This window comes from Mya arenaria, chromosome 11 (genome assembly GCF_026914265.1).
Source record: "Mya arenaria isolate MELC-2E11 chromosome 11, ASM2691426v1".
Classification (NCBI taxonomy): domain Eukaryota; kingdom Metazoa; phylum Mollusca; class Bivalvia; order Myida; family Myidae; genus Mya; species Mya arenaria.
In genome coordinates, this window is record NC_069132.1 from 1104244 (window position 1) to 1119024 (window position 14781).

The 14781-nt window shown below is 35.7% G+C and overlaps 1 protein-coding gene across 2 annotated transcripts; it reads right to left on the reverse strand.

The window, feature by feature from the left end:
- Positions 1-501: 501 nt before the first annotated feature.
- LOC128209468 (proton-coupled folate transporter-like) lies at positions 502-10385 on the reverse strand. Of its 2 annotated transcripts, XM_052913499.1 has the most exons (6): positions 10367-10385; positions 7767-8630; positions 7198-7440; positions 6373-6456; positions 2866-3022; positions 502-2320 (listed from the first exon to the last, which is right to left on the reverse strand). In XM_052913499.1, exons 2-6 carry the CDS (start codon positions 8614-8616, stop codon positions 2188-2190), a joined length of 1467 nt encoding a protein of 488 aa, XP_052769459.1. In that variant the 5' UTR covers positions 8617-8630; positions 10367-10385; the 3' UTR covers positions 502-2187. The 2 variants fall into 2 exon arrangements, with proteins under 2 accessions (XP_052769459.1, XP_052769458.1); XM_052913498.1 differs by lacking the exon at positions 10367-10385 and having other exon boundaries at positions 7767-10059.
- Positions 10386-14781: the final 4396 nt, after the last annotated feature.

Consider the following 14781-nt stretch of genomic DNA (forward strand, 5'->3'; position numbering starts at 1 on the left):
TGCAACGAACACTTTTGTTGGTATGACATGGTCGGAGATTTAGCCTGGGACAATACGCAGCAGTAGCAGATGCAAAACTACAGAGTTATCGTACAGTTCAAAGGATGTTAAAATATTATGCAGGCATCATGTGAACAAGAGACATATTGTCCAGCATGTTTTGTTCATGGGCTCCTTACTCCATTCAATTCAGCTTAGACTGATATATCATACCCAAGTACACAAGTGCTTAGACATAATGAAGAAATAATTGGCTCCACAAAGCCCATACAGCTAAATTTAAAATGCTAATTTTAATAGAATATCAGGCACTTCATGGTGATCACATGTTCAAGGCTAACCTCTAAAAGTCAATCACAAACCTTTTGCAACAGACCATCCAAATGTATGAATATTCTTATAAACCCCATTCAATCTCTGCTTGTGGGAATATAATCTATACACATGGGGAACTCCTTGACATATTTATTAAGACTCAAATTTTGCTATTACCGGGTAATAAATCAGAAGCAAAAAATAAAGCTTAAATTTTTATAGCAATACAAAACAAGTTTTAAACAAAATCACTAAATACAGTAAATGGATTGTCTAGTGTATCACAGCAGCCAGTCTTATCATTATTCATTATGCTCAAAATAAATTACATTCAATCATTACACATCCATGCAGCAATTTATTATTATCTATGCAAGCAAGAGGGAAGAAACACATTTATGACAGTAAATATCATCATTTTATGATAAAGATATTTTTTGTGAATAATGTAACAATGAAACTCTTTACTGAACTAGGTTCATTCAAAATAAAGACACTAGTAGGTCAACTTAACATCAAAACATCAAACAAGAGCTGTCAGTAAGAGTTATTCAACATAATTGTCAAATGACATTGAATACTAAGATACTAAGGTGAATTATATCATCTACATTGCCTTAACAATTTTTGAGATATGACCAAAAATCCAAACTTGCAAAAAAAAAAAATCAATTAAACTTTTAAAGTCAATCTGAGGTCATAACTTGAATTGAGAATCATAGAGTAATCCAACTTATTTTTTTGGATGGCATTATTCACTATGATAAATAATATGTCAATTGCATTAAAGGCTTTTTAGAAGTGACCAAAATACCAAACTTGCTCGAAAATGTGAACCGAACCCAATGTCAATGAAATTCTAAACAACCTTCAATGCACCAACTTATAAATCATTCTCATTCCAAAGAGATGATGCTATGCATATAACATATAACTATCATTATCAAACCTCTGATGAATGAGAATGCTTATAAATCAACAGAGCCAAAATAAAACAATTTCTAATCCATACCATACTTTCTATTGGAAGATTTTATACCAAAAAAAATGATTCAGCATGTTCACATTAAGGTGTCTCAGAAATATAAGCAGAAATTCTATAATTTACTTTTTTCGTACCGACCAAAATGAATGCAAAGTAAACATCATCATACATGCTATTTGACTTTACTTTATTAATAGATATCATTCATAACTTCAGTTATTGAGATAAAATATTGGTTAAGAAACAATACCCTTGACTCTACTCACCCAAAATACAATCCCGAGATATGTTTCACAAGTTTCAACCCATCACATCTTTATTTTTCACCATGGATGAGTATATTCAGATGAAGTACAAGTGAGATACTGGCACGTCTCCACATGAGCTTGCAACATACCAAGTTTCATCACAGCCTTTCATCACTACACAGCATACCTAACTCAAGCTTTTGAGCACAAACTGTTCTTCTATTGTTAGAAGCCTTGATCTTGACCTTTACCCAATGACCCCAAATGTAATCTCAACTTACATCTCCACAAGAGTAAGCTATACACCAACTTTCATCACTGCGCATAATTCATAAATAAATTTAAGTAGGAACTGTTTTTCTATTTTTAGAAACAGCGAAATTGCATCACAAGGTAAGTTGCCTCTTGAGCTTGCTACATACCGAATGGAAACCTTGTCAAAAGTTGTATTAAATACATACATATTAAAACAGCAGTATTACACACTCACAACTCAATGTTTAATTTTGAACATACTTTAATACATCAGAGGAAGAAGTAAGCATAAGCTTGCAAACCCAAATCAAGCCCAGGCCTTTACCAAAGAAAGTTACATGAACTTCATAATTTCAATGACTTATAATTAGTGATTTTTATTATTTATGACTGTATATCGACTGCAGTGCTCTGTTCCTGTACAGACTGGTCATTGTGTTCAGCTATGTCCAGTGTGTCCTCAGCAAGGTGGTTGTAATTCTGCTGACCACTCCTACTCACTCGCACATGCAGGACGCTGCAAAGACAACTTGAACAGTTCACTAATAATGTCAATAAAATTCAAAATGGAAATTAGATACCAAAAGCCAAGTAGCATTGTTATAAATGTACATGTACAAACATACAATGGTCTATTGTAGATGTATTGCCATCGCCAATATGGTTAGATGAACAATATAAATTAACTATACAGTTTTTTTCAAATTTCATATATTTGCTTTCAGTTGCTGCCATAATTTTACAGCTATTTTCAGCTAACAGTCCAAAGTACCTGTTCTGTGACTATACTGTTTACCAATAACACTCAGTAGCTTTCCAGTTATTGTCTGCATAAGAAATACACCAACAAGGCATATAATTCTGGTGGAACAAGGACATCATATTTTGAACTTAAATATAAAAATCTGCTATCTAATTTTTTTGTCAGCAGTCTTTTATCACTGGTTTGCAGATATTTACGCAAAAATTTGCTCATTCCAAGACAAAAAATACAAAAGTTGTAAAAACGGTAAATCTGTGAGTGCAGCTTTAATACAAATGTAAAAGTTTTTAGCTACGTACATGCCAAGGGCAATCCCTATGCACATAATTCCAGCTGCCATAAGGAAGCAGAAGCCATGGAAAAAATCCAGTGTGGCGTTATACACCGGGTTGAACAAACTAGTAGCTACCATGGAAGCAATACTCTCAAACAGCGCCATCAGACTGAACAACTTGCCTAAAAACACAAAATATATCATAAACTAGACCTGCCGGGTTTACAATTTGTGAAATTTTCAAATTGATGAGTGATGGTTGGGTCTACATATGGACAAGGGTATTTTCATATGCTCTATATATGCAAGGGCTTCACCCACAAAACGTGATCAATGTCAAGCCCGTCGATAAATAGATATAAATGGTTGTTAAATTAAACACTTTTTTATGAATATCAAACTAATATTAATATTGCTGTATTGGTTTTGTTCAGGCGACAAGCTATTCACAATGAAAACATGTGGCAATTGTAATTTTAAAATTTCCAAACACATGGCAATTAAGTTAAAGGTACCAGGACAAGCCAAAATACAATTTGATGAATGAGCAATAAGTGTGACCTGGACCTTTGACCTACTAACAAAGGTAAGGCATATGACATGTTGGCTTTTCATGGTGAACATTTGTACATAATTAATCTTAAATTTCACCAAAAAATGTACAAATTTACAGCCAGGACAAGCCAAAATACAACAAATTTTGACCATTAAGTGTTACCTTGACCTTCGACCTACATACATGGGTCTATCACACGAAACAACATCTTGTCATGGAGAACATTTCTGTAAAATTATTTTAGAATCCCCATAAGCAGGCCAAGTAACAGCCTGGATGCAAATTGATGACACCATCAAAACTAACTGTACACACTTTCATAAGCCTAAGGAAATACCCTAATTTAATCTTTGTTTTATTTCAGAAACTCTGATTAACAAATAACTTCTGACCATACTGATGAGTCAAGACTCCATTTTTGGTGGTAATCTAAACTTAAACTGAGGTGTAAGATTCATGTCTTATCACCAAGAAAGAAATGACCTTATGTGGGGGCTTATCTATGACAGTGGAAGATATACTCCTTTTTTATCAGACTTCATGCAGACAGGTTTTTTAAGGGACTGGACACCAAATGGACTAAATTGGCAAATACAGCATCTCCTCAAAACAAGCCTAGAAAAAACAAGCCTAGAATTGTCAATATGAGCTAGTATGATGCCAAATTTTTTTACATTATTAAAATAATATTTTGTTGCTGTCTTAGCTCAATTTGCCCATTTAAAAATAGCACATAATGGTTTCCCAGTTTATAGTGTGTATATTTAACATGTGAAAGTCATGTGATTAGTACAGATAAATAATGACTATTTTTGATATTACTGGGATTTACATGATAGACAGATCCAGTAAATTTCGAATTGAAACAAGAGCTGTAACAGAGACAGCACGCTCGACTATTCCCGCGCTTTTCAGTGTAAGGATTGAAAAGTTTTGGCGAAACATGGATCACTGTAAGATTAGATTAGATTTCAATGCAATACATGATGTATTTGCCAAGATATTAACATGATGTTGTTACCTGCAAAATTTTAACCAGAGTCCAATAATAAAGGGCCATTACGGTATACTGTTATCTAACTTGGTTATTCAAGTATGTTGGGTGGTTGAGTACCATTGTGTACAAAGTCTCAATGCAATACATGAGGTAGTTGCTGATATATTAACCTATGTGTGCATACATGCAAAACCTTAACCAGAATTTCTAAGTCGCATAATAAAGGGGCAAAAATTATATAATATGCAAGATAGTTATCTTTCCTGAATTATTATGAAGGTTGAATGGTTGGGGGCCTGTGTATAAAGTTTCAATACAATACATGATGTATTTGAATTTCTATGTCAAATAAAAAAGGGCCTGAATTTGAATTTAATGCAAACTACAGTTATCTTACTTGGTTATTTAAGTAGAAATGAATGGTTGGGGGCCTGTGTATAAAGTCTCAATGCAATACATGAAGTAGTTGATAAATTATTAACTAAAATGTGGTTACATGCAAAACCTTAACCAGAATTTTTAAGTCGAATAATAAAGGGCATTTATTTCGCATTAAATGCAAACTAGAGTATCTAACTTGGTTAATTAAGTCAGTTGGATGGTTGAATACCATTGTATAAAGTCTCAATGCAATACACCAAGATATTAACTTATGTGTGCTTACATGAAAAACCTTAACCGAAATTTCTAAGTCGAATAATAAAGGACAATTATTTGAATTAAATGCAAACTAGAGTTATATAACTTGGTTAATTAAGTAGGTTGGATGGTTGAGTACCATTGTATAAAGTCTCAATGCAATACATCAAGTAGTTGCTGAGATATTAACCTATGTGTGCTTACATGCAAAACCTTAACCAGAATTTCCAAGTCAAAAATAAAGGCCTATACTTTGCATTATATTGAAAAAAGTGTTATCTAACTTCATCAATTTAGTAGGTTAGATAATTGGAAATACATTTCTAAAGTTTCAATGCAGTAAATGATGTATTTGCTGAGATGTGGTTAGATGCAAAACCTTAACCAGAATTTTTAAGTCGAATAATAAAGGGCATTTATTTTGCATTAAATGCAAACTAGAGTTATCTAACTTGGTTAATTAAGTAAGTTGGATGGTTGAGTACCATTGTATTAAGTCTCCATGTAATACATCAAGTAGTTGCTGAGATATTAACCTATGTGTGCTTCTATGCAAAACCTTATCCAGAATTTCTAAGTCGAATAATAAAGAGCAATTATTTGCATTAAATGCAAACTAGAGTTATCTAACTTGGTTTATTTAGTAGGTTGGATGGTTGAGTACTATTTTATAAAGTCTTAATGTAATACATCAAGCAGTTGCAGAGATATTAACCTATGTGTGCTTTCATGCAAAACGTTAACCAGAATTTCTTAGTCAAATAATAAAGGCCCATTATTTACATTAACTTCAAGTGTTATCTAACTTAATTAATTTAGTAGGTTAGATAGTTTGGAATACACATCTAAAGTTTCAATGCAACACATGATGTATTTACTGAGATAATGACTTAAAGGTGCTTACATGCAAAACCTTAACCAAAGTGTGACAACCTTGCCAACACTTGGGTGAATAGTATAGCTCTCCTTATTCTTCGAATAGTCAAGCTAAAAATACACAAGAACTGCGAAAGTCAGTCATGTGACGTAAGCCATGTGATACATCAGTAAGTAAGTAAGATCCAATGCGTTGTATACAATAATACTATATTTTATGTTTTATATTATTTTTTCTTCCAAAGGCATCTTCTGGTGTCTAGTCCCTTTAACTAAATATAAAGCTTTCAGAGCAACCTGGCCCAGAAATACAGCAAAAAGTATCACACATAAACCATTTTCATACTGTAACCTTCACAAAGGAAAATTAAAGAAATAAAACTGTAAAAACACATGATTTATTTTCCATTTTGTTAAGATGTGTAAACAAAGATGATAATACTTCCTGGTTTTGTTGTACAGACCTTGTTCATTGCTTTTCACCATCCCAGCTGACTGTGCTCTAATCGAGGCTGAGCTAAACCCCTGCAGGATTCCACTGATAGCCCCTGAAACATGCCACACAAAGCAATTGTTACAGTAACTATTCATTTTTTTGGTAGAAAATGGGTTAGCTGCCAAATTTTCTGTCACTAGACAATGATATTTTTTTCACAATTTTAGAAAAAGGAAACTGCCTTTCTGATTGTCAAAATGGTTCATGCTGACTAAAATTTAAATTCCAATATTGCCTACAATAAACAAGAATGCCTTAAAAAAAGAATGTGTACAACGTTTGTGTACTTAAGAATAAATCAACTCTTATAAAAACTTTCAAAGTGTACTTTCAAGTTATTAAAAATATACATAAATTTGTAATTTTATTATCATATTTTGAAAAAAAGCATTTGATATAACATTGAGAATGGGGCCAAATTTCAATCTAAATTGGGCAGAAAAAAAAACACTTCTAAAGGACTCTCGGGTTAATGCCTTATAACAGGACATCACAGGTTTGAGACCAGATATTGCTGCAAGTTAAAATAGTTTGTCCTATGCTCTTTTGGGGCCCAACATTTGGAAAAACATTGAAACCATGCAAATATGTGAACAGCATGACAATATCTACCTGAATATGCATGCATGTACAGAAACAATTAGAGCCTTTGAATTTATTTCTGGATAATTTGATTCTGAAATAATATTGATACCAATCAGATGTACATTTTTATTTCTATGTTTAGGTTTGAATACACAAAATCAAATATACAAGTACAAGATAAAAACACAAGAAATTCAGAAAATCTTACCAATAAACATGACTCCAGTATTTTGACTTAAACCATAAAAAATCATGGAAATCATTTTTGAAATAAGGCCAGCAAGCATCACAACAGTATCCCGTGCAGCAAAGATCTTCTTGCAGATTGGCATCAATATCAGCATTCCAAGCCCTCGGAGTAGAGACTCTGTCCCTTTGAACAATCCGAAAGTAGTTTGGGACCATTTGAATGGCCGATGTCTCGTGAAAATAAGAATAATATCATTTTCGCCTGTAAAGATAAATAAGCAAGATTTTATCATGATCATGGACCATGGAATGTTTCTTAAATTTATGAAATGACTTTGTTCTATACAAAAGACTTAAATTGTAAAGTTAATATTGAGAATGCAGTTTATCATTTTTGCTCTAAATACACAACGTATGATATTTTGGACAAGTCTGTATAAAGTCGTAAAACCATCATTTTTCAATGTTACTACGGTATGGATAAAAACACAAATTAAGAAAGTCTCCGCAAGATTAAATTAGTGTAATAAGCACAAAAAATACTACCGGTACTGTATTATGTAATATTTATTTTTTTACACAACTTACCAACATTAACGAGCATAAGAAAAAAGATTATCACAGAGAGCAGGCAGAGATTGAGCAAGTTCTTGTTGCTCCTGCTTTTCCACACACACATGGCAACATCCTTTACCACTCCCAGCATGACAGCCGCCCAACCTAGAGGATCAGGGGTGGATTCTGCCTGCTCCGGCACGATGTTGTCCACCCAGACCACAGTGTACCCCAGGCCCATCAGAAGCAGACCGGCAAGCAGCCCAAACACAAACACATAACTGGTGTTATCAAGTATCACACCGGACACTGCTGTCCCCAATGTGCCTGAGAGAAATACCATAGCTTCGAGAATTCCCATCCTGACAGTTCTATGTGTAGGTGATGAAATGTGTGCTATGTATGTGTACATTGCCATTAAAGCTCCAATGTACCCTCCAAATAACCCACTAAGGACAGTGCCTATTAATAAATACTCTAAAGGCGCATCCATGTATGCAGCATTGACAAGATTTGAGACTGTACTCAAAATGGCTCCGATAATGGGGCAAAGTACAGGAAGTTTCCTTCCCAATCTATCCCCACATGGCCCCAGTAAAAACATGACAGTCAACAAGCCTGGCACAGCCATTGTAAGATTACTGTACAAGAGCCAAGTGGAAGTTGTTTTCTGGACAGTATCTTCCTCTAAAGCAAAAGTCATGTTTTCCAGATTTTTACATACTGTTGAATTAAATTTCATTTTACACACTTTGTCGTAAACTAGGGCCTGGAACGTTACAAAGTTCAAAAACACATTGAACATGTAGATGAACATAACTGGCTCTACTGTAATAGATTTGAGATCAAAAGACCATCTCCTTATAGTAATGATCACTCCCATTTTGTATTCCAATTCTGAAAAAAAAGCAAATAATCAATTTTTTATTTAGTAATTGGTTTCTAATTTTGATGACTTTGAGTGACTGAATTATGTAGAGGTGCAACGATTCGCCTCAATGCATCGAAAAAACAGTTTTAAACTCACCTTTTGGATTTGATACAGAAACCCCAAAAACTTGATTCGATCGGCTTATAAAACATGCATGCTACAAGATGACCCATTGTATCCGCATTCTAAGCCTGTCGACTTTTTGTCGGCAAGCGATTGGTTAATAGTTAATCTGGCATCCAATCAATAATAAAGTTTCATTCTTACTATCCTAGTAATATGACATCTCCCTCAATGCAAGATGCTCCTAAAAAACTAAAATCAGGGAGTTTTGGCTCCGCGAGGGATTGATACAAAATACCACATGTAACATTTAATTTGATAACGTTAGACTTAGTTATCCACTTTTAGTCCGGCAGCTCAACTACCGGTAATCTCATGCAGCATTTAAAAAGGAAACACTCCACTGATGTGTTCAAAATTAGTCTGTCAAATCGTCAAATTTGACATGTACAGAAAACCATCACACATTTTTAACAGAAATTATCTGTTAATAAAATTGAAATGAATATCAAAACCATGTCATGTTTTGTTATTCATTTCAAGTTTATCAACAGACAGTTTCTGTTATAAGTTTGTGATGTTAACTTCTTATTTAGCTTTGTAAACAGAATGTTTTGTAAATTAAAATTTGTTTTTGATGAAACACTGTCCTAGTTTTTCATAGTTGCAATGATTTAACATACTTTCAGTAAACATCTTAATTTTAAATAGAAGCAATATGTAAAACATGAATCGAAAATAATCAAATCAACATGTCTGATATCAGAATAGAATCGAAGCGAGCTTTATGTAAATCGTTGCAGTTCTAGAATTATGTTAGACCAATGTTATTACATTGCACTCCTAAGCAATGCAATTCTTTGATATTGAATACTTATAAGCAATGCAAAATATATTAGTTTGACGATTGATAATGATTTTCCGTTTTGATTTGATTATCAATTATGAAATTTTTCCGATTATCAAACCCTGGGGATTTGAGTGTACACACTGTTAGCAGTCATTTTGAACTTAAAATGATGGGATGCATTAAAGTAAAACAAATTTTATTTTCTTACAGAGGTATAAAAGATAAATACAAAACTGAAAACAATTTCCCCATTGTTTATCATTATAAATGCATTCAATATTTCATTTTTGGTCCTTGTTACAAGGTTAATATGGAATTTAAGAGCATAATAATTTTGGTTCAACTTAAGCCAATTTCAAAGTTACAATGGTAAAAATGCCTAACAAGCTTTTGCAAAATGCTACACTATCTAAATATATTAGCATGATTTGGGTTATACCAGTAAGGAAGTAGATCGCCTACACTAACTAAAGGTTTTCAAATTACCCACCTTATTAGTCATTCTAAAATGCCGTCCAAGCTTTTTTTAATGATGGTTAGCCTGGACTAACCATCATTAAAAAAAAGCCTGGACGGCATTTTAGAATGACTTCCCTCCTTATTTGACATATTCGGTTTGTTTTTTCTGGACATTGAACTTCAGCTATTCAGCTATGAACAGAAAAACATATGGCTATTAGTCATTCTGAAAACTTCAAGATTTTAGAAAAGGCCGTCCAAGGCTTTTTTTAATGATGTTAATCTGAGGTTCTGAGACACAGTATTACAGTATAGTTCAAAACAGCTTACCACTTTTAGGTCATATGAGTTTTGAATCTAAGGGGGGTAACTCTTAGATAACCCGCTAATTTGGTAGCAGACAACAATTCCAACAGCTCAATCAGAACTTGAAAACGTTCAAAATAAAATCTGTTTTATGGTGAGTGTTGTCTTTGGTATTAACACTGTTAGAAGTCCCTGTGATGAAACATGAAACTTTAAATATTTGCAATTATGTCATAATACCACCTTACCTTGGCCTTGAACTTGGATGATCTAATATGGGAGTGTAATGTTCATGGAATCATGTAGTCCGGAGCCCGGAAAATAATCATTTCTGTTTTAGTGAATTTTATAATTAATTATTATATCGGTAACTTTCATGCGTCTTTCGGTAATTTTTCCCGTCTTTCGGTAAATAATCGTATTTCGGTAAGTCTAGGGACCAAATTTTATAGAGTATTTGATTTTCGCTTTATCGCTATGACTTCTTTAAGATGATTTCGTGTATTTAATACTAATGTTATGGTTTTAGTATTAAATGTCTAAATTTAGCTAGTAAATGATTAATTAATACGAATAAGTGGTATTCTTAATAGTTTTTTACTTTTTCGCAAGTTTGATAAACTTGACACCCCTACTCTGTAACATTTGTTATATATAATGGTTTCACCCATAGGATTTGTTAAAATGGACCATTCCATTTTGGTCACGTGATGTTAGGGTATATAACAAGCGAAAGGCATAGACATAGTTAGGAGTCTGCCCGGTTAGTTCAATCGGTAGAGGGTTTGATTCCCGTGCGGACCAGGTCACTTCTGTTGTGATTGGTTATGAAATCCTTTGTACGAACATTCGTACTGTACCACTGCCCCTGGCATGTACAGAAGTTGTCAGTTCCTTGCAGAGGTGAAGGCACCTAGTACTGGTTCTGCCCAGAATAGGTGTGTGGTGGTTGAACTGTCACTCTGGGACCCTTCAATGTGCTCACGCCGGGACCCGGAGTATAAACTACTAACACCACCACCACCATAGCTAGTGTCCGCCCGGTTAGCTCAATCGGTAGAGGGTTGGACTCTGAATTGGACAACCCGGGTTCGATTCCCGGGCGGAACAGGTCACCTTTGTTGTGATTGGTTATGAAATCATTTCTACGATCATTCGCACTGACTGTACCACTGCCCCTGGCATGTACAGAAGTTGTCAGTTCCTTGCAGAGGTGAAGGCACCTAGTACTGGTTCTGCCCAATATAGGTGTACGGTGGTTGAACTGTCACTCTGGGACCCTTCAATGTGCTCACGCCGGGACTCGGAGTATAAACTACTAACACCACCACCCGACATATATAGTTAGTTCGTGTCTGGACGCCGATGGGAGAACATCACGTTAATATATAGGGAAGCTTTAAAATATCTTTTTGTACTGTTGAGGGCGGGTTCTGAACTATTGGAGGCTAGGAAAATTAAAGTGAGGCATTGCGCTACAGCTTCTAGTTTCTAGGTTCGGACATCCGTGGGGTTTCTTTTTGGCCTCTTTGTAAGCCTGGATCATTGCGATACAGACGGAACAGGGTCAATGGTTTGATTCCCCGTAAAAGCTAGACATTTAGGACTGTGGGTTTCACTGATATTTTGTAATTGGTTTTTAAGCGTTTTGTATGCTGGTCCAGTTTGAAGTTATTTCATAGTTGTTGTAGTGTTTCTCTGTTTGTGCGTTCTTGGTTTTGGGATAATTGAACATTGATTCTCAAACCATTATAATTATTTCCAATCATTTAGTTTTGTAAGCAATCGTTGTTAAACACTTGTATATATTATTAATTTCATACTTATTTTTTGGGACAATGCAGTCGAGAATAGGTTTATAGTTTAATTTAAAGTAGCGTGTCTGAGCTAGCTAGGGAAGAAACGTTACCAAAATTTGGCGCCCAACGAGGGACAATATAGATTCATAGCAATCTAGCTTACCCTGAATACAAAAGAAACATGGACAGCCCAAACCAGAACGAGGTTTCGAGACTGATCGGCGAAAACGCTGTCTTGAAACAAGAAATAACAAGGCTTAAGTTGGAGCAGGAAATTTCATCGTTGCAAAAGAAGCTCGATAGAACTGCAGCACCAAGCATGACGTCTACACAAAAATATCAGCTCAAACCACGCATGAGGTTTGATATACAGAGAGGACTTTCGGATGATGAAACTGGATGTAAAAAGTTTTCGTCTCCAATAGGTGATGACGCCCAGGACCAGAGTATGGGCAGACATGTAATTCAGTTTAGGAAACGGACGGGTACTAAGCCTGAGGTTGTCCGGTTAGCGCAGTGGTTAGCGCACTCGCTTCTCACCAAGGCGACCCGGGTTCGATTCCCGGCCTGGGCGCATGTGAGTTTGGTTAGTTGTCACCAAGCCGGACAAGTGGGTTTTCTCCGGGTTCTCCGGTTTCCCCCACAACAAAAGACCACACTCTCGCGCAACATCGTGCCAACGAGAGTGATTAATATAAGTTGTTATAGCTTGTTTCACAATCGTTGTAAAATTAAATAAAGTTTAAACTAAATCTGATAGTAGTACAGGCCAGAATAAGTGTCATGTAAAGCCGGCTACCTATGATGGCACTGGAGCATGGACGGACTACAAGGCACATTTTGAGGAATGCGTTCAGCTAAACGGATGGTCCGAAGAACAAAAAGGTCTGTACCTTTCGGTATCATTGAGAGGCCATGCCCAAGGTGTCTTTGGTTACCTGAGCTCAAACACAACTGACTACAAGGAGTTAGTCAGAGCATTAGAAGACCGATTTTCGCCTATCAACCAGACTGAATTATATAGGGTTTCAACTTCGGGATAGGCGACAGAAGGCCATGGAGTCCATTGGAGAGCTAGATCAGGATATTAGACGCCTTACGAACCTAGGGTACCATGTAGTGCACCTATAGATGTAAGAGAAACCTTAGCAAAAGAGCAGTTTATGGATGCGCTGGTTAATACAGGCATGAGTCTGAAAATCAAACAGTCAAGACCAACCAATCTGAATGATGCTGTGAGGCATGCAGTGGAGTTGGAAGCTTTTTTTATCGGGCTGAGAAAAGACAGCAGGAACATATGAGGTCTGCATCCACTGAGACTGATTCACTGGCTATTGCTGTTGAGAATCTGACAACGTCTGTCTCAAGCCTTGAGACATTGGTTTGGAATATGCAGTGGCAAATACCAAACTAGAGAAACCAAAGATAACTGAACATTTCTTTTATTTTGTTTGACATAATATTTCATGCGCGGACGCATGTACCCGGAGGCGTGGGTAATGTAATGTTCATGAAATCATGTAGTCCGGAGCCCGGAAAATAATCATTTATGTTTTAGTGAATTTTATAGAGTATTTGATTTTCGCTTTAAAATATCGCTATGACTTCTTTATGATGATTTCGTGTATTTAATACTAATGTTATGGTTTTAGTATTAAATGTCTAAATTTAGCAAGTAAATGATTAATTTATACGAATAAGTTGTATTTTGAATAGTTTTCTACTTTTTCGTAAGTTGATTTCAATACCGAAGGCGGTACGATTTAAAATCGAACCTCCTGTCTGTCCGTCCGGTTTTCCGTGTCCAGGCATGCAAGGAGGGATTTTAAAATGACCTGGCACATGTGTTCAGTACATAAAGACCAAGTGTCGTGTACAAGCCCCATGAGCCAACCTCAAAGGCCAGGGTCACTATTACAGGTTTATCATTACGGAATGCTGCTAACATGCACATACTGTCATACATAATCGCTGGTTGTATCCGGACTGTAACTTTGCCATGCAGAGAAGGATATGTAAATTATTTGGCATATAATGTCCGATACATAAAGACGATGTGTCGCGTGCAACCCGCGCCCCTACTTAAAGTTCAAGGTCACACATGAGTTCAATTTTTATGGAATGCTGCATATATTTTTCCGGTACTTAATGACGACGTGTCACATGCGAGACCCACGTTCCTACCTCAAAGCTCAAGTTCAAACTTACAGGTTTAATCATAATGGAAATCTGCATAAATGCACTTAAGAGTTTAGTTGGTCGTGTCCGGGCTGTTATTAGGTCGTGCACAGTGGGATTTTAAAATGAAATGGCACATGTGTTCCATGTATACATGAAGTTCACACTTGGTTCCGCGGAATACAAAGAAACTTAAAACGGCGATTTCAGATTTAACAAGACACACAAGAAAAAGTGGTGTCAGGCCTTGTGGTTTGTTTTGCTCTCCTTCATTTCATCGGAATGTAAATGGCCATAGGTGAGATGCCGATTTGCCAATAAAACTTCTTCATAGTTGCATTTGTCAAGAGTACAAGACAGCGGTCTGATTTCCGACTGATAGGGTTTTGAAATGTCCGGGGAGACCGCCACCAGGAAAATAGACTACCGTAGGTCAGATCTTTTCATTCGGAAATCCTTGGC

Excerpts from the sequence above, each read along its gene's own strand:
- LOC128209468 (XM_052913499.1), bottom strand. The coding sequence starts at position 8,616 with ATGGGAGTGATCATTACTATAAGGAGATGGTCTTTTGATCTCAAATCT. Across the intron at positions 6,457-7,197 it reads TACTGGAGTCATGTTTATTG|GGGCTATCAGTGGAATCCTG; the intron begins GTAAGATTTTCT and ends GGCATGTTTCAG. Across the intron at positions 2,321-2,865 it reads ATAGGGATTGCCCTTGGCAT|CGTCCTGCATGTGCGAGTGA; the intron begins GTACGTAGCTAA and ends TTGTCTTTGCAG.